This window comes from Mandrillus leucophaeus, unplaced genomic scaffold (genome assembly GCF_000951045.1).
Source record: "Mandrillus leucophaeus isolate KB7577 unplaced genomic scaffold, Mleu.le_1.0 Scaffold100, whole genome shotgun sequence".
NCBI lineage: Eukaryota > Metazoa > Chordata > Mammalia > Primates > Cercopithecidae > Mandrillus > Mandrillus leucophaeus.
Window position 1 is genome coordinate 3,207,202 of NW_012098099.1, and position 25,487 is coordinate 3,232,688.

General features: G+C 41.5%; 1 protein-coding gene across 4 annotated transcripts in view; it reads left to right on the forward strand.

Moving 5' to 3' along the window:
- Window positions 1-25,487, forward strand: part of ELMO1 (engulfment and cell motility 1) — a 597,137-nt gene that overhangs the window by 417,004 nt on the left and 154,646 nt on the right. For all 4 annotated transcript variants that reach the window (XM_011972891.1, XM_011972881.1, XM_011972876.1 and 1 more), the window contains one exon: window positions 10,001-10,137. In XM_011972891.1, coding sequence (XP_011828281.1) covers window positions 10,001-10,137 — 137 coding nt within the window. The remainder of the gene's footprint in view (window positions 1-10,000; window positions 10,138-25,487) is intronic.

The following is a 25,487-nucleotide window of genomic DNA, read 5'->3' on the forward strand; positions in this document are numbered from 1 at the left end:
AGTTCATTCATGTTATTGTGAAAGTTATTTGAATACATTCATATTGTGTGTAGCATTTTTAAAAATAATTTCTTTGTAGTAAGTACGCTGCTGTATGAATAAATCATAATTTATTTATCCAATCTGCTGGATGGACATTTAGATTGTTTCAAGTTTTTGGCTCTAACAAATAGTGCCGCTGTGAACATTCATATACATTTCTCTTGGAATGCATATGTATGCATTTCTGTCGGGTTTATATCTTTGGCTAGACTTGCTGTATTATAAAGTAAGAATATTTTAGCTTTAGTAAATACTGCTAAACTGTTTTACAAAGTGGTTGAACAATTTTACACTCCCATCAACAGTGGATTCCATTTGTTCCACATTCTTATCAACACTTACTGTTTTCCATCTTTTATTTTAGCCCTTATGGTGGACGTATGAAAGTAGCTCATTGTTGTTTAAAGCTACATATTTTTTTCTGTGACTTAAAAAGCTTAGCCCCTTTTCATGTGTTCATTGGCCACATAGACATCCTATTTTGTGAAGTGCCCAATTACATTTTGCCCATTCTTCTACTGGGTTGTCTGTCTTTTTCTTAGGGACTTACAGCTTATAGAAGTGGTTATGTGTCATAGATACCAGTTCTTTAATAGATAATGTTAAAGTTTTTTCTGTATTCTAAATTTGCCATTTTTATTGTATATTTTGACAAGTTCTTGAGTTTAATATAATAGAATCAAACTGTTTTCTTATAATTAATGATATTTCTGTTTTGTTTAAGAAACTTTTGCCCACTTTAAAATCATGAATATATTCCTATGTTATATGAAAACAACTTTATTGTTTTTCCTTTCACATTGAGATCTATAATTCATGCAGAATTGATCTTTGCAGATAGGGAGTCATAATTCATTTCTTCCAGATGCATATACAACTGGCCCAGTTCAACAAATTGAAATTCCTTTCCACTGTGTCATTTCTGTCATAAATCCAGTAACTGTATATATGGATCTCTGGACTCCTTATTCTGTCCCATTGTTGTTTTTCCATCCATACACCAATATCACACTGTCTTCATTGCTGTCATTTTACAAGTCTTTATATTTGGTCCCAAAAGTTTTCCAAATTTGGCATTTTAGCTAGGTACGATAGTAGTTACTTTGTTATTAAAACTACTAACAATTGACATGTATCGAGTGCTGATTTTATCTCAGTTAATATATGAATCACTCTACATTTAATCTTAACAGCAACCTGATAAGATCGATGCCATTGTTTTTTTTTTTTTTTTAATGGGGATATAGAGGCATGGAGGAATTTTAAGGTGATCAAGGTCACATGGCTATTAAGTAGTGATGCCAACATTTGCATGCAGGCCAACCTGGCTGCAGAAACTTTGCTCTTTTATTAACACACACCGTGTGCCTGGGATGTGGCCTCTGATTACTTTTGCTGAATTGGCTGTCTTTTGGTGCTATGAGTCTGATTTTCAGCCTTAACACTAGTCGGTTTTTTTTTTTTTCCTCTCTCCATGTCCTCAAAAAAAGGCCCAAGGGAAGGTGAACAATGAAGCATTGGATAAATTTCATACTATTTTTTAGTATAAATTTTATACTATTTTTAGGATGGCTGAGGATACAAAAGACTATCCAGAGTTCTATTAAACCAGACTTCAGGAGCTGAGAAGAGCTGTGAAAGTTTAAAGCCTCTGATCCCCTGTCCTGAAATAGCAGGGGTGGTAGCTTCTATCTAGGCTGAACTCATAGGCAGTGAAGGAACTTCAAGTTCTTGACCCCACTCTCCTCTTTTCACCTCTCCCACCTACAAAAGGTTCTGAACTTTTAGCATCTCCCCACGCAGTACCACCTTCCAAAATCAAACCGTTAAGGAATACCAGGTTTAAAAATAGAAAACTCAAAGTTTTCTAAGTAGGGTAAGATTATTTTTATACAAAGGTATAAATATACATCTGCATCAGAGAATTCATAAATATATTATCCAGACTGACCATAGAACCACAAATAGTTCTACTGTAAGTTTCTGTGCTGTGGATCACCAGGCAGATTTTAATGACTGCTCTAGCAGTTTTTCTATGTTAAATGCCTTTGTGTGTGTATGATGTATTCCCTTTTTCCTGTAATTCATACTTTTACAACAAAATGTCCATTGTGTTAGACCAGTGCGTGTGTCTTTTTCAAAGTGCACCATTTCCAAAGTCTGTTGCAATAGCTCATGAAGTCATGGTAAAAAATATTCATACTTGCCCAGTGCTTCCCAAATCTCTGTTATTTGTGAATGGGTTCAGAGCCTCTCTTAGCATCACCAAGGTCATAGAAAGGATAAACAGAGCTTTTCAGCATCTGAAAATGTGTATTTGTCTTTAGAAAATTTCTGTGAGAGCAAAAATGGTATGCATTTTCCTGTGATCTTGTCATTCTATCATTAGTCAAGTAATTTCCTTATGAAATGGTCTGCATTAGGTACGATTAACAAGTTGAGAAAGTGTAAAAACAATTGACAATTTTCTTATGAAAGAAAGAATATATCCTTGCTCATCAAACATTTGCTAAACCTATCAAATACCACTCTAATGTCTTTACACTCTAAATTAAATGTGTAGTCGTCCTGTCAATAAAGGAAATAGTAGTTTAGGAACTCAAGTTCAGTGCAGGCAGACTCTCTAAATTCTATAATTTTGGATGGACTTTGGGGAGTTGAAGATACATTATCTGGTGTATATGTGTATGGAGACTGCTGTAATTTTGGACTTGGCAAGAGCCTTACAAATCAATTAGCCCAACTCATTTACAGGTAAGAAATCTGGAGCCCAGGGAGCTGCAGTGACCTTTGCAAGGGTATGGTCAGCTCTAGAACCATTCCCTACACTCATTTTTCATTGCTTGTTTGCTACACTGCAGTAATCCTTGTTCTCTGAGAGCCAGTGACAGTACCTGCCTCACCACACATTACCCAGTGCAAAATAGGAATACATCTACTTTGACAGGCAAAGTGGTACATAAGTGTACAGCATTCTTATTTTTATTTTTAAAAACATATATGTTCAGGTTATAGCTGCTTTCAAAGCTGGCTTGCTTATAAGTGAATGAGATATCAGCAAATTAATAGAATCTGTTGTACCCTCAGTCCTGAAAATATCTTAATATTCCAGACTTAAAAAACCATTGTGTTGGATTTTTTAAAAAAAGTAAAATCTCATTGTGTTAAAAATAGTGTCGTTAAAACAATTTCGTTTTTAAACGTCTTACTGTTTTTGTCTCATTGAAAGTGTCTCTCTAAATTTCGTTTATAAAATATTGTCTGCTAATTTTTTTTCTCAGTAAGTGTTGTTTTCCTTTAAAAACAATAATAAACCTCACCCTTCCTGTTTTTATTTGTTTATTTAAACCTAAGAACTCTATTCTTAGACTTAGGCTGTCTCTGCAAGGTGACAAGCTCACGTGTATAAATGTGTAGCCTGGGAGAGGCTCCACTTGATAAATGGTGAACATGGCCACCCCGTTGGCCCACACTTGCACTGAGCTTGCTGTCTTAGTCACTGTTCCGGTTTGATCCTCACAGCGAACTGATGAAGTTTGTATCCGCATACACAAACATCACTGTTTCTTTTGTTACCAGTCAAGAACCAAGTTGTTCTTACTTTGTTGTTTGCCTGTATCTCCCTGCAAAGGAGGAGTCTTCAAGAATCTTAGAATGATGGCAGGCCATCCCCTTCATGTGGAGGTCAGAAACAGCAGTGCTGGAGATAGAATGCTGGATTTGATTTCTGGCACTGTCGTTGCTAGTTACTCATCTTCACAGCTTCTCAGTTTTCTCATCTGTGAAACAGGGATGATAATAATAGTACCTTTGTCATTATTACACATTCAGAGAGTTCAGACAGGAAAAGTCCTTAAAAGATTGCCCGGCACATAGTTACCTCTTCATGTGAAATTTCAGCTTTGGAGTCTGAATACTTCAGTAGGTTTTTGACATAATCATCAAGAATGATTGGTTGACTCTACCCGCCCTTACCTACGGGACCCTAAAGGCGGTTTACTAGATTCCTCTTTCCTTCCTCATCTCCTAGAATTGTTGGAGTCTTTAAGAAGCTATAGGCCGGGCACGGTGGCTCAAGCCTGTAATCCCAGCACTTTGGGAGGCCGAGACGGGTGGATCACGAGGTCAGGAGATCGAGACCATCCTGGCTAACCCGGTGAAACCCCGTCTCTACTAAAAAATACAAAAAACTAGCCGGGCGATGTGGCAGGGGCCTGTAGTCCTAGCTACTCGGGAGGTCACGTGTATAAATGTGTAGCCTGGGAGAGGCTCCACTTGATAAATGGTGAACATGGCCACCCCGTTGGCCCACACTTGCACTGAGCTTGCTGTCTTAGTCACTGTTCCGGTTTGATCCTCACAGCGAACTGATGAAGTTTGTATCCGCATACACAAACATCACTGTTTCTTTTGTTACCAGTCAAGAACCAAGTTGTTCTTACTTTGTTGTTTGCCTGTATCTCCCTGCAAAGGAGGAGTCTTCAAGAATCTTAGAATGATGGCAGGCCATCCCCTTCATGTGGAGGTCAGAAACAGCAGTGCTGGAGATAGAATGCTGGATTTGATTTCTGGCACTGTCGTTGCTAGTTACTCATCTTCACAGCTTCTCAGTTTTCTCATCTGTGAAACAGGGATGATAATAATAGTACCTTTGTCATTATTACACATTCAGAGAGTTCAGACAGGAAAAGTCCTTAAAAGATTGCCCGGCACATAGTTACCTCTTCATGTGAAATTTCAGCTTTGGAGTCTGAATACTTCAGTAGGTTTTTGACATAATCATCAAGAATGATTGGTTGACTCTACCCGCCCTTACCTACGGGACCCTAAAGGCGGTTTACTAGATTCCTCTTTCCTTCCTCATCTCCTAGAATTGTTGGAGTCTTTAAGAAGCTATAGGCCGGGCACGGTGGCTCAAGCCTGTAATCCCAGCACTTTGGGAGGCCGAGACGGGTGGATCACGAGGTCAGGAGATCGAGACCATCCTGGCTAACCCGGTGAAACCCCGTCTCTACTAAAAAATACAAAAAACTAGCCGGGCGATGTGGCAGGGGCCTGTAGTCCTAGCTACTCGGGAGGCTGAGGCAGGAGAATGGCGTGAACCCGGGGAGGCGGAGCTTGCAGTGAGCTGAGATCCGGCCACTGCACTCCAGCCTGGGCGACAGAGCGAGACTCCGTCTCAAAAAAAAAAAAAAAAAAAAAAAGGAAAAAAAAGGGGAGGGGGGAAGGAAAAAGGAAAAAGGGGAGGGGGGAGGGAAAAAAAAATAGTAACTAATAGCCACCGTTTACTAATCCTATGCCATGTGCTAGGCACTTTACTGCACACTTTATGTACGTAATCTAACTTGGTGCTTACAAACTTTCTGTGGTTATATATTTCACAGATGAGGAAACAGGTTCAGGGAGCATTTATTTGTCTAAGGTTTTATGGCACACTAGGGGGCATCACATTTAATTATTTGAATGCAAGTTTGTCTCGCTCTCACCGCTGTAGTATCCTGCCTCCTCATTCCTGTGTTTTCTCTGACCTCCAGTGATCTTGAGCACATGTTTTCTTATGCTATTGTCAATGTACTTGCTTGCGTTTTTTTTTTAATATTAGTAATTTCACATGGCTTAAACAAATTACATACCAACAAATTGTGTACAAAGAATTATGTACAAAAGAATTCCAATTCCAGTTTGCTGTGGTGATTCCACAGTGTCATCAGGAGCTCCTGCTAACTGTCTAGGGTATAGCCCTCATTTTTATGCTGACAAAATGGCTGCAGGAGCTCCAGTCATCACTCCTGTGTTCCAGACATGAAGAAGTTGAAGTGGGGAGGCAGAGACAAAAGGCCACAAGTCAACCAAGTCTTTCCCCTTTTAAAGGTCTCTCCTGGGAACTGTGCCCAACAGTTTTCACTTACCTGTTATTTGGGACTGGGTCATATGATGACTCTTAATCACAAGGGAGGCTGCAAATTGTACTCTTTTAGCTGGGCACATTGTTGTCATGAACAAAACTCAGGTTCTATTAACATGAAACCCAACTTGTGAGTTTCTTGAAATCAAATGCATTCATCCAGTGTGACCTTTCCCCAGTAACTGAGTACCTGAGGAAACCTTGATATGTTACGGAAGCTGAGAAAGATAAAATACCTTGAGGAAGAGAAAAGGGTTGGTTCAGCAGAAGCTAGGAACCATGTAGACGATTTCTTGGCTGCTCAACACAGTTCTCGAGAGTGCAGCTTTGCCCAGACCCAGGAAAGGAGACGTAAGGTCCAGAAGGGGAGCGGAACCCTGGTGTTTCCAACCTAACTCCACGTAAGCCACGAGTAGTAGGAGGAAAGCAGAGGAATCTCACACAGTAAATATACATAAGCATTCATAGATGAAGCTGCGCCTCTTGTAAGATTTTACTTCATAAATATTTTCTGTGGATAGAAAAACACTTGTTTCAGATTTGTGTTGGCGGAAGTGCATTGGAGGCAGGGTTAATTGAGAAACAGAATGAGGAAAGTGAGTGAAGCAGAACAATGATGGGCTTTGGAGCCAACTCGACCTTGAATCCTAGCACCACTGCTTGCAAACTATGTGACCTTGGACAAGTCTCCAAGCCTTTCTAAATCTCCTATTTATAATCTTAAAAGGAAGTTAGTAATATCTTCCTTTCGTGCCTGACATAATAAGTGACTATGAAGTCCGTCATCCAGTGCCCGGTGTGTGGCTGCTGGCCTTGGTACTGCTATCTCATGGCCGAGTGTTCTCAGTCAGCAGGTGCTGGCTACGTACTTGCTGTGATCCACATTGGACTGCAGGTCATGATCTGGGTTTATGTTGAAGGAGGAGTACGGGAGACCTAAGAGAGTGGGTGGAGGAATTAATTTTCAAAGCAGCAACCACAAAGAAATGCAGTGAGCTCTTGATGTCAACTAAGGTAGGAAGTCTGCTGCTGGAGCAGCTGACTGTGGGTTTCAGATGCTCATTTGGGGCCAACTAAAAAAAGCTCATGATGGAAGGTGTTATTTATCCAAGTTTTACCTTTATCATATATAAAATGAGGATGTCCATAAGGCCTACCTTCGAGGGTTGTTGCAAGAATAGTGCTTGTAGAACCGTTGGCATGTCATATGTACCCAACAAATTGTTTAGTTAATTACTAATGATGTCACTTCCCTCCCTCTTTACCCAAGCAAGAGCAGGGCTTACAAGTCTCAGTTTTGTCTGGCTATCTTAGCTCCACTCATCACATAAAAACTTTTACTAGGGCATAAAGTACACATATAATCACACTAGATCCAAAAGTGATACTGTGATAATATGGATTAATAACAAGTTCTTAGATGGCAACAGTGTTTTAAGGTACAGCTGAAGATTTGTAAATTTTATTAGCTTTGGTGCTTATGAAAGTGAGACCGACTGCTCATTGCCCAGGGCAGCAAACTGCGCAGGCTGCCAGTGCTGATCTTCTGAGTTTCTTAAATAGCTTTGTGTCGCAGGTCAGAACTTCACATTTGCCATCTCTCTGCTAGACTCAGGCTGGGGTGGGATGACTTATATGTTCTTGCTTCTAACTGCTGAAATGTGAACAGGTTGGACTAGGAATTAGTGGGAAAAAAAATCACAGAAAAACTCACGTTCCTGGAAACAGTAGGCAGGTGCAATATTTATTGTCATCACCATCACTTCCCTCCATATCGGTGTTAACTTTTATCCTGTCCAAAGCACTTTCCCCTCAGTTGGCTTATTTGATCTGCTTTGAAGCCTAGGGAGAAGGCAGAAGCGATTTCATTTCCTCTTTTTTTTTTTTTTTTTTTTTGAGGTGGAGTTTCGCTTTTGCCACCCAGGCTGGAATGCAGTGGTGTGATCTTGGTTCACTGCAACCTTCAGCTCCTGGATTCAAGTGATTCTCCTGTCTCAGCCTCCAGAGTAGCTGGGACTACAGGCGCATGCCACCATGCCCGGCTAATTTTTGTATTTTTAGTAGAGACAGGATTTCAGCATGTTGGCCACGCTGGTCTCTCAAACTCCTGACCTCAGATAATCCACCCCCCAGGCCTCCCAAAGTGCTGGGATTACAGGTGTGAGCCACTGTGCCCAGCCCTCCATTTTTTAATTAAGAAAATTGAGGCTTAGAAAGGTGAAGTGACTTGCTCCTGATTGGCCTGGGCTGCTCTTGAACCCAAATCTTCTGTCCCCCAACCCCTGGACTCTTCCTGCAGAGCTATGTATTGCTCCTGGTCCATGCCATTACTTTATTCGGAAGAAAACAGCATTACCATGTCTTCAAATCAGGTTGTGCCCTTTAGAAGTGGTGAGCTGTGCAAATATACACCATTTTGCTGTTGTTTTAAACTGTTGAGAAGTCTGAAATTCACTGTGTTCATGAAGGTTGAAGAGAGAAGAGGTTGGTGTGTAATAGCTTGGTGGCTGGGTACCCTTGAGTGTGTGTCCATGAGGCTTGATCAGGGTTTGTTCACTGGGGGCCTGCTCTGTAGGATTCTAAGCAGATCCACTGCTCATCTACATGGCAGGCACCAGGGCTCTCCCCGAGAACAGAAGGTCTCTGCTGTAAGTCTGCTCCCACCCCTCCCTCCATCCTGTCCTGGACTTCCAGGGCCTGAAACCCTACCATTCTGAGCCTTGAGGATGAATTGACCTTAGAAGATATTCCAACAGCAAATGAAACACCTTATGTTCTCACTCATAAGTCAGAGTTAAACAATGAGAACACATGGACACAGGGAGGGGAACAGCACACACCGGGGCTAGTTGGGGGTTGGGGGGCTAAGGGAGAGAGAGCATTAGGACAAATAGTGCATGCAGGGCTTAAAACTTACATGATGGGTTGATGCGCTGCTGTGTGAAAGCCTGAAAGTCATCCAGTCCTCACGCAAACCACCATGTTACATGTATACCTGTGTAACAAACCTGCACGTTCTGTACTTGTATTCCAGAACTTAAAGTAAAATTAAAAAAACAAAAGATTCCAAATAAAATAGAAAGACTTTCACTGTATGTAACAGCATATATATTTATTTTTTAAAAACCTTCGGGTATTGGTTTTGGGGGTCACAAACCCTAATTCCATGGGCTCCACAATATCCTCATCCATAAGACATGAGTGGTAAGAAGAACTGTAAAGATCAAATGAGGTGTAATGTACAGAAGGGCTATAAAAATGTAAGCTTGACTGATGGGATGATGGGAGGGGCTGGGGTGCTGGTCTGAGGAGGAGGAGGAGAGTAGGGACCAGACCTAAAGTTCAGTGTTCAGAGCACTAGGTCTGACCCAAGGAAGCTCTCCAGTGGGGGCTTAAAGGCAATTTTGGCTGACTTTACGATTTTGCCCAGGACTGGACCAGTTGCCACCTTCAAAGCCATTCGGGTTGCTTTGACCTCCAGCCATCTGTGCCTGAAAATGTAAAACAAATGGTTAATGGCATCAGATGTTTAATGATCTCAAATGTCCCCTGCTTACTGCCATAAGAGAGAAAAGAGCCCCCTGGAGAAATAAACATGGATGCTATTTTCGAAGTTGCAATTGATCGTGTATTCAGGAAAACCCATCTTCTGCCAGTTATTATGATAAGAAAGAGGAAATTGAGGGTGATGGAGGAGCTGTGCCTGAGAGGGCAGTTTGAATAATCTGTATAAGGTCAAGAAGGCAGATATAGGGCTCATAATCAACACAGCAGTTTTGGAGCAAAGCCAAGGGGGTCATGTCCTGGCATGGGTTAGGGACTGACTGTTGTCAGTCAAAATATGTCTCTAAGGCTAGGTCTGGCTATCTGACCTTAAGCTTCCAAGTTGTATGGGGACCATCCTTTGGTTGCTTTTTCAGAAATGCTTTTTCACCATTATTGCCTGAACCAAAGATACCTCCGCTTGTCTCCCTTTGGGGCACCTACCTGTGGTTATGTCCTCGCGTTTCGCTGTTCTAAAACTTCTTCCCTTATTTTCCATGTTTCCTCCAGCTAGTGAGACCTGCAACGACTTCCACCCGATGTTTTTCACCCACGACAGATCCTTTGAGGAGTTTTTCTGCATCTGTATCCAGCTCCTGAACAAGACATGGAAGGAAATGAGGGCAACTTCTGAAGACTTCAACAAGGTAATGTGGATCTCGGGTAGAGGCGGGGGATTCCCGTGACGCCAAAGGGGCCTGCTGCATGGTCCCTTGTCTATGTGCAGAAGGCATTTGGCAGGGTGGGGAAATGAGGAAGATTGCAATGACAGTTGCTTCAAGAGTGGAGAAAGACAAACATCCCTGTGTAGACATGAATCTGTGTGCTGGGGATGACCTCCTCCCTCTGGGGGTAAGCTTGGAGCAGCTTTGTTCCTTTTGTCTAAGTCGTAGCCACCAGCAGAGAGTTGTTCTTGAGATACATTATCAAGGAGAACGTTTCCTTTCAGAGCATTAGTTTGGGATGCCTTGTCAATATTGCAAGATCTGCCGGGGAAGGGGCCCTCCCTCCACCTGTCTAGGAGACTGGTACACAGCAAATGAGATCAGAAAGACTGCTCCACCTAGTCCAGTGGTTTCTTTGTGGATTATGGATGTGTTGTGATCATCTGCCCCGTGCTGTGTCAAAAGAATTTTTATTAAAATGAAAGGTCTCTTTAAAAGAATTGAGTCATTAAGGTTATATGCAACATTTCTTGGTTTACAGTAAGCATTTGATCCTTTGAACTGAGATGTCCTTTGGTTTTCTATATCATAACGTCTCACTAGAGTGTGACTTTCACATTTCCATTTGTGTGTGAATAACGAGCAGAGGGAAGGGCATTGGCCAACTTAAAGAGAGCAGAAGCAGTATCCATGCTTTCATACAGAAGCAAAATCTTTGTCCTTAGATAAAGGCCTGATTAGCAATAATAACTAATGGCACATTGCAGCCTTTAGTACTTTTAATTTGCTGCTATAGATGGCTCTGAATGTGGTCAGGTTTGTCACCCGTGCCCACTCAGCCAGCACTAAGGGCTGTGACTAAGAGTCGAAGGGTCTAGGCCTCAGTCATACTGTGGGGCTTTAATGGGCATGTGCTTGTTGCATAACGTGATATCTGAATTTCACCTGCACTTAATATACTTGTTGGTTATTGCTTCCCTGTCACCTTCTCCCTGGATATACATCTCATCCTTGTTTCCCACTATATTTCTGGTTTGTGGCATCTTGAACCAACACCAATTGAAAAGAAAGAAAATCAGGAAAAGGACCCCAAGCTTCAGGCAGGTCCTAATCTGACTTTCTTCCTCAGCACAGTGTTCTCACCTGCCATATCATCTCTGTCATCCCAACGATCTGTCCCTTGCATCTTGGTCGTCGATTGAATTCATTGAAATAGACCCCAGTAATGCCCTTCTGTGGAGAGCATTGGTCTAGAAACTGCAATCCAGAGTCGCTGTGTGTCTGAGCAGCTATGCCGGAAGACAGGCACGTTTCAAGAAGGAAAGTGGAGAAAAGAAGCCCATTAATTTCCTTATGATTATAACTGCGGCCTCCTAAGTGTACTTCACTTGATTATGAGAGACTTTGCAATTCAGGTGCAAATCATCCCTGGGAAAGAGGGAAAGGGGAGCAGGGAGGCGTTTGTTCAATCAAACCAAAAAAAGAGAGTTAAATCAGTAGTCTTTGAAACTGGCTAAGGGACTAAGGCCACTTTGCCCTGGATCATTTTAGCTCTTTCATGTGCTGCTGTGTGAAAGCCATCCAGTCCTCAGCTTTGCGAGCTGGGGACACCTGTTCCTCCAGGAGAAGGAGACCTCACCAGCTGTTACGGATTTGGGCATCAGATATCTGCTTTCTGAGAGATCTCATTTATCCTGCTTCTCCTGAATTATAGATTCTGCATTTTTGCAGAATAATATCTGCAAATAATAATGTTTCAGATATTATTGGTGTTGATCTAGGCACAGATAAGCTGTGTAGGAAATATTATGAAAGTTCTGCAGAGGACTGACTCTGGGAATGAGCATTCAGACACTTAAATCCTATAGAAGTTACAGTTTGTAACATGAAGCACCAAGAGTTCCTTGTTAGCAAAGGAAGCCAGAGGCCCCAGGCTGGAGGAGGTGGGCACAGCTGGTAGAGGGAGGTGACCATAGCTCTAGGGTCCCTGTGGCTTCTGGCCATGTGGTCAGATTGGTGGCAGACATCCTGCCTGTTCAGGGCCCTGGCAGGAGACAGCAAATCCCCCAGAGTGTCACTCTGAAACTTTTATCATAATTAGCCTATATAGCTGTGAAATCTCTTCAGTAAGACCTAAGAGCCAGGTTTTGGGTGCAGTTTCTTACTGTAGCTCTAATGCCATCTTTTTGTGTTGTTTACAGATCATAGATTAATGCTGGGGGGTCACACCTCTACTGCCAAGTAGGGATGATAGTTTATGGCTGAGGACAAACAGCTCCAGGCCTGAGAGCCAGAGGGTCCTGCCTCACATCCAGATAGCCATCAGGCAAGAGCAGATATCAGAGGAAAATCAGGGATGGGAAGGACAAGGAATTTTAATTTGCTACATTAAATACCTTTGTTGTGTTTGCTTTTTTTTTTTTTTTTTTTCCTTTTTCTCAGTACTGTGCATGCCTTACTTAAGTAACCAGAAAAATGTATCAGGTATTTACATTTTTATCATGTGTATATCACTTTTCTGTTGCTGATATAACAAATTACCACAAATTTAGTAGCTTAGACAATGCAAATTTATCTGGCAGTTCATAGTTCAGAAGTCAACAATGGATTTCACTGGGCTAAAATCAAGGCAGCAGCAGAGCTGTTTCTTTCCAGAGGCTCTAGGAGAAAATTTGTTTCCTTGCTTTTTTCACTTTCTGGTGGTTACCTGCATTCCTTGGCTTATGTCCTTGTTGTCCATCTTCAAAGCCAGCAAGGACAGCTTGAGTCCTTCTCACATGCCATCCCATCACCCTGATCCCTCTTCTGCCTTGGTCTTCCAAACCTTTAAGGACCTTGTGATTACATTGGTTGACCTGGATAATCCGGCATCATCTTCGCATCTTAAAGTTGGCTGATAATAACCTTAATTCTATCTGCAGCCCCAATCCCCTGTGCTGCAGAAGGTAACGTATTTGCAGGTTCTGAGGATCGGAACACAGGCACCAATGGGAAGCTGTTATTCTGCCTACTCCAGTGTGTATTTGATTTGCAGCTGTATTCAATTTTTAGATGTGTAGATCAGTTTAAATTAATGAAACATGGACAGATGAGCCTTTCGTTTGTTTTTCTTTTTGCTGGTAGACATAATACCTGTCACAGAGTTCTGCTAGTGGCAACTCAGATACAGATATAATTATATCCCTTTTCTTTTATGGCCCTGTTCTGCCTCCACTAGCCTTTTTAAAAAGGAAGCCCCTGTGTGACAGCCTCTAGTTCATTTTGAAGACTGCCTTTCTGATTTTTTCCTGCTGCCCATCTATCAGCCACTGTTTTGCTTTACCTGATAATAAATTGGAGAAGAGAGAAGAGCTGAAAGTTAAATCAGTTCACTTTTCTTCTTGTTATTAACTTGGTAGCAGAGGAGATTGAATTTAGGAACAAATGTGGGTTGTGAATTACTGGTAGATTTAATGTTTCTTTTCTTATTCCCTGACTGTCCACATTCAAATTCAGAAATAGCTTTTAAAAGCCCAACATGAAACATAATTTCTTTTCAACTTTCTTGGACACCATCTCAGGCTCTTGCCACTGTAAACAGAGCGTGGAAGGTGGATTTATTTGTCAACCCTGGGACCCAGGGCTCTGTGAGCAGGGCTTAGCTATCTGCCTTCTTTAGCTCCTCACTGGAGAAGCAGTGCCCCTCAATTTGAAATTTTGATTTGCCCAACAAACGACACTGGATTCTATCAGAGGCAGGAATAGCTGCTGCAGCCCGCCTTGCTTGGGACACCAGTTTATAGATATCGAGTGCTTGGTAGTTAATGCCACTGCTGGAAGAGGGTGTTTGGAAAAGCAGCTGTCGTCTGCTCTTCCGGGCTTGGGAAGCAGCAGATGGAATGTTTTTTATTTATATAAGAGAAGTAGAATTGGAGAGTGATTAAAATATTTATGCTTTGAAAAGTACTTTCTTTCAGTTTCTCAATATAGCACTCTGCAGAATAATCCATTGATTCAGGCCATTGAGTTTGTGTTCTATGTTTTTGTCTTTTATTACCAATATTTTAGAGCATGCATTATTCATTTTTATGGGCATTAGAGAAGAGCTAAACTGCAGCTGGATACCTCAGCACACAAGTAGCCCCATAATCATTTCACTGAAATCCTCATTTTTGAGCGGGGTAAGAAAGGGGACACAAGTAACTTGGATATTTTAGGTATGGGAATCTCATTTAAAGCATGTGTGGCTAACTACTCCACTGTAAAAAAAAAAAAAAAAAAAATCTAATGAGGGTGTACGCTTTAAAATATATGTCTGTGTGTAGCACTGTTTCTCACCATTAACTGTACGTTAGAATCACCTGGGGGCTTTTGAAAACCCTGTTATCCCACTGGCCAACCGCACCACAGATTAATTAAATCATCGGAGGGGGAAAGCTATGAATGAGTATTTTCATTAAGGTAGATTTGACCATTAAAGGTGATTTATGTTAATAGACCCCCCATCATTGACATATGTGACACTTATCACAAGCTACTATAAATTTCGTGCATTGATGGAGTAGGATGCTTGTTGACCTGTGTGACCCAGATTTTCATCCTAAGTCTGCTATTCCAGAGCTCTGTCTGATAATCTAAAAATAATAATAGTTTTTAAAAGGATCTATCACCCTCTCTTTTGGTGGGGTGATAATAAATTGAAGTAATTAGTGTAAAAATGCTTTGAGGTTGCAGTGAGCCAAGATCGTGCCGCTGTACTCCAGCCTGGGTGACAGAGAGAGACTCTGTCAGAAAAAAAAAAAAAAAAAGCCTCGAGGAAATAAAAATGGCATGTGTAGTTGTGGAGTGTACTGAAAAAGCTAAAGCCTTTCAATGAAAAAATGAGTAAATTGCCCTTTTCACAAACAGACATTTTTTGGCTATGTTAAAAAAAAAGTGAAGCTATGAATTTCACACTAAATTCTGAACTGAATTAATAACCCATGTAACTGACAAAAGTAGGCTTTAAGCTGAAATTTTCATGGATTTTGGAAGTGTCTTCCTCCAGACAACTTTATTAGGTACCTTAGTTTCCTTGTGAAACACACGGTAGCAGTCTAAAAATCAGAAGGTCGCATGATTTTCACATATTTAATGGCTGATGAGAATTAAGTCTTCCCCAACAATTACTAGTTGCCCAGATCTCTTCGCTGATGATTGAGCCCTTTTAGAAACCATCAAAATATTTGTTCCTAGCATTGGTGTTACTTTAGACGCTATCAAAATTGACATTATAAGCCAAGATCAGATGATTGTGCCACACTTTCAGATTACCAAAATGGAAGAAACTCATTTGAAAAATGAAGTCACTCTAGAGTAAAAAGCACTATTTTGAAACTTTATCCAGCAGCATAATAAACTAAGCGCACACAATAGAGCTTAGAATCTCAGGCTTGCAGATGAAAAACCACCCCTTAAAATAGCAGAGACTGTGCATAGGGAGAACCCAGGCCCATTAAACAAAGCTGCAGCTGCCCCTGGCCAGGCTGTGAGCTTCATCTGAGTCAATGGGAGAAAATCTCAATTAGGAAGAATGGGAGAGCAGGACAGAAGGAGAAACATCCTGAGAAATCCCCTATGAAGATTATTCATAGGAAATAACCACCAGCTAGTCACATCTAGTGGATTATAGTATGGGATAGAAAAGGGATTGTGTTTAAAACCTTAAAGGCAGCTAACACATGAATAAAAAAGGGAAATGTGTTTGCTTCTCAAACTGTTTGCAGCTTACTGACTTTCTGTGCCTGCTTTTCAGGGGACAATTATATATTCAGGAGTCCCCTTACTAGGACAGTTCAACTTCATAGTGGTGCAGACGGCGCTCTGTTGGTTAGCTGAGCTGGCCTAGGGAATGAAAGGTGGTCTGTAACTCTCATCATGAATAAACATGAGTCTCCTCATTTGCATGAGGCAGGTGACTGTAAAATATCTTGGAGCAAGCTGTGAAAGGAAGCTTTGTGCATCCATGCCCAGGGGAAGCTGGGAGGACTCAGCGTTGTTTATCTTCATTAGGATTCCATCTAGTGCTGCTGTTATTGATCTGAACTGGGCCTGATGTGGCTAATAAAGTAGGTGTATGTTTTAATTGAAACATGAATATTTGAGTAGAGGAGAAGTCTTAAAGAGCCCTAATGTCGTACAATGAGGTTTTCCATTTTTCAACTGTCTAGGCCATTAACAAGCATTTTTTTTCAAAAGGTTTCTGATGTTTCACAAAGGTCTTAGGCTTGCCACACAGGCAGTGGAACCTCCTCTAGAAGCAAATGCATTCTATGAATAGATTTAATTATTATTTCCCGTTGGATAGGTAGCAAAGAGTTTCATTTGTGTGTCTGCTTTTAAGCTATTCACGTAAAATAGTGTTACCTATTTCCATGGAGTTTGTCACTTTCTGTTGGACAGCAATCAAGATATGTCCTCTCCAGTCCTCATCAGTGTCAATTATACTATCCAGAGACAGCAGAAAGACTGGGAAAGTGACTTTGGTAACTTATGTTTTTCAATAAGTGTATGTTCAGATAGACCCCTTTGTCATACATAAACAGATACGGATTAATGACAGGTAACATGACTCTGGCCAAGTCAGGGAAGCACTGTGGTATAGAGCAATATTTCTCATTCTCTTTTGCATTATCACCCCGCTAGAGAGTTTTTATAGGTATTTTTCCCCAATCACCCTCCCCCGAAATTGTAATTACAGATATATTGTATATCTCTTTGTGTATGTATGTATAACTGTGCCTTTTATGTAAAAAGAGTAAGATTTACTCCTCCAAGAACCATTTTTGTGCCTTCCCTAAGGATGATATCCCCACACCCTCATCAAGAATGCATGGTGCAAAGGCAAGAACCGAGGCTGAATTAGCTGGAGGATCTGGTGGCAGTCCCAGCTGGCCCCTCACCAGCAGTGTGACCTTGATCTTGTCCTTTAACCACCAAATCCCTTCTCACCTGTAAACTGGTAGTGGCAGTAGTAATAAATAATACTTCCCAGAGTCACTGGGGATTAAGCTATCATTAGGTTTGCTTTGCAAATTGCCCTATACAAATAGGAGGCGCTAATCTCAACAGGCAAAACCTAAAGTGGCAGTAATTTGCACTTGGTCATGCAGTGTAATTGAGCTGCCTTGATTTCCCCGGATAGTTTGTTCAAATATCCATAAATACAGATTGTTTTATACCTCTGTATGGGGGTGCGTTGAACTTTAGTTTGGCCATAGAGGGGATTTTGACCACTGTGGTCACTCCTCCCCAGCCCACCCACAAACAAATATACTGCAGGTGAGGGAGGGGACTGGGGACAGTACATAAAAATGCCAAGGGCCTCCCTTCCAGCTGGGTAACCTTGTGCAAGGGACTCGGTTCTGTCGGCTTCAGATTCCTCATGTGTGAGATGGGAATAGGAAATTACCCACAGCTAGGATGGCTGTGCACCCTGATGGCATCAAGCAGATAAACTGGCAGGCTCAGCAGTGGCCTGGAGCCAACACCAGTCCACAGTAATGGAGAGCTCGGAGAAGACCGGGTGACACGGGATTCCAAATGCATCTGAAAAGGAAAAGGATGCTCATGGCAACACTGACAGCAAACATCTTCAGGAAAGGTGGACAAACTGCTCCCTCAAGTTTAGTGATTAACTTAGTAGTGACTCTTTTTTTGTTTTTGTTTTTTTTGGAGACAGAGTCTTGCTTTTGTCACCCAGGCTGGAGTGCCGTGGCACAATCTCGGCTCGCTGCATCCTCTGCATCCCGAATTCAAGTGATTGTCCTGCCTCAGCCTCCCGAGTAGCTGAGATTTCAGGCTCCTGCCATGAGATCTGGTTAATTTTTGCAATTTTAGTACAGATAGGGTTTCACAATGTTGGCCAGGCTGGTCTTGAACTCCTGACCTCAGGTGATTCGCCTGCCTTGGCCTCCTGAAATGCTGGGATTACAGGCGTGAGCCACCGTGCCCAGCCAGTAGTGACTTAACTTCCAAGTGTGCTGCCGTGGTGGTCTTAGCTGCATGGGGTCCATGGCAGCTTTTATGAAGAACATAGAGAAGACCTCAGAGGGTGATCCATTTTCAGGGACTGTCCTGGGGTTGTGCACTGTACCCTGCATCTCCCAACCCTCTACCCCCTGAATTTACAGCCCTGGCAACATCTCCTTATAAGGAAGGAGAATGCAAGGAATCTTGAGTCATCCAGGAAGAGTTGCATTTTGTTGACCCTGTTCATGTAATTTTCTCTCTCTTTCTTTCTCTCTTTCTTTCTTTCTCTTTCTTTCTTTCTTTCTTTCTTTCTTTCTTTCTTTCTTTCTTTCTTTCTTTCTTTCCTTTTCTTTCCTTTTCTTTCCTTTCCTTCTCTTTCCTTCTCTTTCCTTCTCTTTCCTCTCTTTCTCTCTTTCTCTCTTTCTCTCTTTCTCTCTTTCTCTCTTTCTTTCTGACAGAGCCTTCATCTGTCACCAGGCTGGAGTGCAGTGACGCAGTCTCGGCTCACCACAACCGCCAACTCCCTGGTTCAAGTGATTCTCCTGCCTCAGCCTCCCGAGTAGCTGGGATTACAGGCACGCACCACCACGCCCAGCTAATTTTTATATTTTTAGTAGAGACAGGGTTTCACCTTGTTGGCCAGAATGGTCTTAGTATCCTGATCGCACGATCCACCTGCCTCAGCCTCCCAAGGTGCTGGGATTACAGGCATGAGCCAATGACCCCAGCCCATGTAATTTTCATAAAAATGGTTAAACTGTTTAAAACCTGCTTAAATAAAGGTTGACTGCTGTCTTTAGCTGAAAACATTTTTAATATGTTTTGCTTTCTGGATATTTTCTGTAACAGGAGCATTTATAAAAATGGTTTTGACCAAGAGTAAATCTCACAGTTTGAATAAGCCTGACAGTAGTAAATATACTTCGTGGGTGTTCCTTTGTGTTCAAGATTTTGCATAAAGTGCTTTACATTTCTGAAGTCTTTCTAGAGCCAGTGTATCTATCTTTGCATGTGCTAACTTGAGATTTGCCAATTAGGAGGAGAAAATAATTGATTGGTTCTTCTGCTGGACAGTAGTGAGATATATCAGTTCCTTAGTTCAATTTCTGACCATCCCTGAGCGTGAGAATAATGATGACTTTAAGTTAACTGCTTTCTATAACTCTGTTCAGTGACTTCTGAAACTTCTTTCCTTTTTATTAATATACATTGGAGCTGTGTAGGAGTTGTTAACTGGTTTCTATGACCTGAATTCCACATTCCATTGTGGCTTATATGAAAGGTTTGATAATGGCATAGAAACCATTTTATTAGTATATGTCCAATTAAAAGGAAATTACCTACATTTTAAGTAAGGCATGATGAGATTTAGGCATTTTAAATTAAAGGGCAGATAGGAAGCAGAGTTGGATAGCTAAGAAGGGTACCATTAGGTGGGAATCGCTCATGAAATACAGGTCCTCATTGATTTAAAAGAAAATATTTATCTCATAATTGCAACGTAAGTGATGTTACATGGGAGGTTGAGAGCACATTTCTAAAAAGAGATGAGTCTCCTAAGGCAGAACAGAAGAGCACATAGGTGCTGTCATATAGGTGCCCCCTGTTGCCAACTGAGGGTACCAGATGTTGTGATTAATGAAGGATTGAGGGCAACAAGGGGCCCTAGACAAGATAAACCAAGCAGTCGGAATGAGAGAGTGGGATTGGAAGCTATTTGCAAAGACTCCAAAACAAGAGCTAGAAAAAGTTAGGAGATCCTAAGTGAGATTTCCGAATGTTTTCTGCAGAATACCAGATCTAGGTGCTTGGTAGTTAAAATATATATTTAATGACTAAATCATTAAACATGCATATTCAACTTCATATGCCTATTCAGCCTCTAATTTACATTGCTTATATTCTGTGCAAATTTTTCAGAATTGTGCTCTTTTATCTGAGCAACAGTGACTTATGGGTCAAGATTATCTGCCTTCATTTTTCAAAGTAGGAGCTAAACACTGATCTGCCTTGTTCAACCCACACACTGACCCTCCTGCTCTGTCACCAGTCATAGAGCCAAATCATTGCATCAAACAAGGCCGAAGTAAGGACAGAGGTTGAGAGGCCAGAAGAGGGTATCAAAGTAAGTCTACATTTGGCAGTGGTTCCCTCCCCTCCCCTTCTTTCCCTACCCTTCCCTACCCTTCCCTTCCCTTCCTTCTTTCTTTCTTGTTTTTGAGACGTTGTCTCATTATGTTGCCCATGCTCATCTCAAACTCCTCACCTCACACAATCCTCCAACCCCAGCCTCCTGAATACCTGGGATTAAAGGTGTGAGCTACCACTCCCAGCATTCCAGCGCCTTTTTGGCAGTCATCACAGGGAGAAAATTTTACGTTAAAACTTGAATTTGAGAGATGATAATTCCAAACCGAATTTCTTCTTCTCCCCGCCTCCTTCTTCCCTTTATTTTCTGATTTCTATGTGTTTTCTTCCTATTCTGGTAAAGTTAAAAATAATGGATGCTCAGGCCAGCTGTGTAGGAGGAAGTCATTTAGGCAGGTAATCAGCTCAGATATCAGTCAGACCACTCTCTTCCTTAGGAAAGTGCTCAAGCCTGCAGCTATCACTTTTGGCAACAACTCACTCAGATGCCCCTGAGATGTCCCTCTTGCTGTGTCCCTAGGAATACCCATACCCTAGAACTCATCTCAGTGAACTGCAGTTGTCTGTCAGGCTTCCTAAGAGCAGAGTCTTGCTCTTTCTCTATTCTGAGTATCTAGCACCATGCCTGGGATCTAGAAGGTACTCAAAGTTGCTGTCTCACCACCATCATACATACAGCACAGCCACATCAGCATTCCACATCTTGGTTAATGGGGTCACTATCCAACTTACTCTTCAAACGCTATTCATTCTTTCAACAGATATTTATTTGTGTCTACAACACAGTGTTTGTGGTAGACACTGGGAATACAGATGTGAGCAAGACAGGATGGTTCCTGCTGTCGTAGAGCTGGCAGTCTAGTAAGTTTCTACTTAGAAATTTATGGGCTAGTCCCTCTTTGTGAAACTGATTAGTGGCCAAAGTCAGTACAATCACCACATGGTCCTTTATGTTTTCATCATTGCCTCAGTTTCTGTCTTCCTCTTCTCTCACCCCAATGTGATAGATTGAATGGCTGGTCACAGTTCTTCACTGCTTCATGGTAGTAGAATACTTCCACATGCTTGCCATGACCTCATGATGGGTGAAGTATATTTCCTCCACCCTTTGACCTTTGTCTTGGCCAAGTGAACTTGCTTGGGCCAGTGAGATGTGCATGGATGTGAAATGAGCAGGAGCTTGACTGTTGCTCAAGTGATTAAGCTGGGCTTTTGCACTTCTGCCATCATCGTGAGAACTACATACCCCTGGTAGCTACTGCTCCTTCATTGTAGGTCCCAGAATGAGATATATGGAGCACAGTTTTTCCAGTCAGCCCACAGAATTAGAGCTTGAAACAGCCACCTCAGCTGACCTGTAGATCTGTGAATGTGAGAATAACTTCTTACCTTTTGGGGTTGTTTGTTACACAGCATTAATGGTGACAATAGCTGACTAAGACAGCAACTGTTACACCAACTTATCTCCCAGCTTGGAAACCTTTCCATCTTCCAAATCTCCTTCAACACAGATCTGACCATACCATTCTTGCTTTTAAAACTTCAGTGGCTGTTCATTCCCTGACTCATTAAATTTTATGGCCTTAGCAAGATGTTCAGATTTATCTTTAATTCACCTAAAATACTTTTTCTGCTTTATCTCCATATCTTCCCCTGCACCTACCCTAGGCTCTACCTGAACTGCCCACCGTTTCTTGTATGTGCAATTACATTTTCATATCTCATTCCCTCTACCAGAAACATCTTCCCCCATCTGCCTGTTGAAATTTTACTTATCCTTTAGGATTTTGCACAAGTGCCACCTTAGTGAGATAATTACCATCTCCCTTTTATTCAGAATGAATTTTTTTACATCTGCTCCCACAGCATGGAGTTCAAATTTTTTTGGAGAATGTCTTCTAGCTCTGTAGTAGTTGTTTATTTTTAAATCTGTCTTCCTAACTAAAGTCAATATATCATTGGAAGCAAGAGCTAGATTTTATGTCTTAATATCCTCCAGGTACTTTTAAGTAGTATCTGCTCAAATACTTGGTGTTCAATGTTGAATTAATTAATGGCCAGAAATGTTTAATTCAATGATCATTAAAAATGGTCCACCTGACCAATAAACTAAATTCATATACACCATCTTAATATGGGGTGGCCACTGTTGTTCAACTTCTGAAGGCCATGGGTATTTTGGAATTCCACACAATAAAGAATTTTCTTGCCCCAAATGCCAACAGGCCTGATTGAGAAACACTTCTACACCCCTCCATCAGAATCTCTTCGGATGCTAATACTCTGAGGAAGTTATGAAATGATTTTGCCATCTGTTTCTTAATAAAAATGGCAGTTGTCATTTTTCTACGTATGTAGCTTTATACAAGGTGAATAGAAAGTTTCAAAGACATTGAACTTTTGCAAAAGAAACTGAATTGTTATTTTTCCAAGAAGACTGGTTGGAACTCCTTGTTAAAAAACGTGTGTGTGTGTGTGTGTGTGTGTGTACACATATACATATATACACACATACATATATATATATATATATATATATGTATCTCCCTCTGTTTCATTTTCACCTTCACTCATTTTTTATATTGCTCTTAGACCTGCTTAACCCATGTACTCTGGCCATTCCAAGAGCACTGTTTTTCCCACTAGCCTTGTTTCCAGGCCAGTGGGAAAAATAACATCAGTAATGGTGCTTATTCTTTCCGAGAATGGCTGCCGAGAGATCTTCCAGTGCAAAGGACAAATGTGACTGTCAACCTTCCATCCCATGTAGGGGACGGGGGCTTACCCAAGCACGCCCAGGAAATGTGTGCTTGTGCAGCAGGAATGTTGAATCACATGTGTGAACACATCATGTCGTTCACAAAAATTATCTTTTGTATTTTACCTTTACCTCCTAGAGTTCTCTTAAATTGGGGGAAAAAAATGCATCCCCCTTAGAATGTCATAAGAGTGGGAAGACCCAGTTCTTGCCTCAGTGAGTGTTTTAAGTGCTGGAGGCAATCAACTTCCCAGAACTCTTCTGGTCCTATTCTCCTTATTTCTCTTCCACATATTTGTTTGCGTGGCTTGGCTGGATCCGAGGTGTATGGCATATGGCTTTTTGCCGCTTGAGCTGCCACAGAAGTAAATGTCATTGGCACATAATGCCAGATTTCCATTTTGTGAATCACAGAGCATGGGATTCTGTCCGAAAGCTCCCTGGCCACTATGTGTTCTTAAAGCAGAAGTAGAAAAGGGTAAGACCCACGAGTCACACAGAGATGCTTTTCCTATTAAAATGCATTTATTGCCACAAAAAGTGTATATAAAATGGACATATTTTTGCCCCAATGTGTGTTTGAAAAAGGTTCTTGGCTTGCTTTATTGTGGTTTTGGCACTGGGCAAGCCTGGACATTTGCTTCCAAGCCTCAACTGAGCAGATGCTGGTTGGTCAGGGATTCAGATGGATAAAAATTTGCTTGTGCGTGTACCAGGAAAAAAAGGCTGTGAGTAAAAGATATCAATGTTTTTTGGATGCAGTTTACCAGAATATTTTATTCGTTAAATTTTCAAGTTATAAAAGCTTTTAGGCTGATAATGGAGACCTGAAGCTGCCACAGATGCAGCCTCAGCCTTTGCTCCCCTGCATGACTGAGGAATCAAGAGAGGGATTTGCAGATTCACACACACACAAAGGTGACATGGAGCCATATGCGACTGCCAGTATTGGACTGTTTTTGTCCAAATACAGCAATTTCAAATGGCTCAACCAAAAATTGTTGTACATTACATGGAATCAGCAGTACTTACCCATAAGTATTCACTGTTGATTCCTGACGCAGTCTTCTTCTGTGTTATTCATAGTACCTATTTCTCTTTCATGTTCTCTTATTCTGTGATCATTTAGCTCACCACAATAAGTTGTACTAAAGTCTAAACAGTCAGGAGCATTGGCCCTGGACCCAAAGAGTGGGGTTCACACCCTAACTCCTTTGTTTACTTGCTGGGTGAGCTTGAGCAAGTTCATTGCCCTGCCCTGTATCCCAGTCTCTCTATCTACAGACTGATCGTCATAGAGTTGTTCTGAGGGTTAAATGAACCAAGATTAGGTGGAACCTCATGAAATGGCCAATATTGGACCATTTCTGAATTACAAAATGTGTAGCTCTGTTCCACTCTTCTTAATAAATGAAAAGTATTTGGGGCCATCCCCGTGAGGGAAATGGCATGAAGATCACACAGCACACACGGCGCTCCAGATGAGGCATTAGAGAGGCATGGATTCTAGTCCAGCTCTGCCTGTGACCTCCTGCGTGACTCGGGGCTTTCCTCCTATCCTGCACTCACCACCCTCCCTTCTAGACAAGGCTGTGGCCCCGGGGATGGCCTCCTTCTGTGCTTTGAATTCCATCCCCTCTCACCTCCTCTGGGGCTCTCTGTCCATTATCACTTCTAATCTTTGCATCATTAGTCTCTTCCTCTCACACGCGGTCTTCTCACTAGAATATAAATAAACACAAATCTCTCACATTTTTAATAATAAATAAATGATTTTCTCTACCCCCTATTCACCTGTGCCCCTCCAGCTTAGTTTCTGAAGTCATTGCCTCAGTTTCCCAGCTCGCTTTTTCATGTATAATCCACTGCAGCCTGCCTTCTGCCCGCACCGAGAATGTAACTGAGCAAAAGAAGAGAAATAGGACTCTAAAAAGCACTGAAATATAGTATCAGTCCTTGAAAATCTCTTTAGCCACAGAAGTCACTGATTTTGACAAAGAATGACCTCCGATGGACAGCTTTAAATCTCAATCTTGTTTGCCACCTTTGCAGCCCTTGACCCTGTGGGCCACTCTCTCCTTAAAAAAATTTTTTTCCTGTGACTTTGGAAATGAACATACATGCAAGATAGATGTAGATATACAGAGACAGATACAGATACAGACACAGACATATATATATATGTATATGCATACAATGCACCTAAGATATATATACAAATGGCACATTGAATATATATGGAAGAAATAAAATAACTGTTGTTGTTCCAGTTACTAGCAGTATTTTTAGAAAAAAAAATTAAAGGGTAACTAAAAATATAACTGAGCTCAAGAAAAGAAATATGACTCCAAAGTGCATTAATATATATTTTGAATACTTGAATACTTCTGTAGCCACAAAATACATGATTTGTAAGAGGCAAGTGGGAATTGAGAGG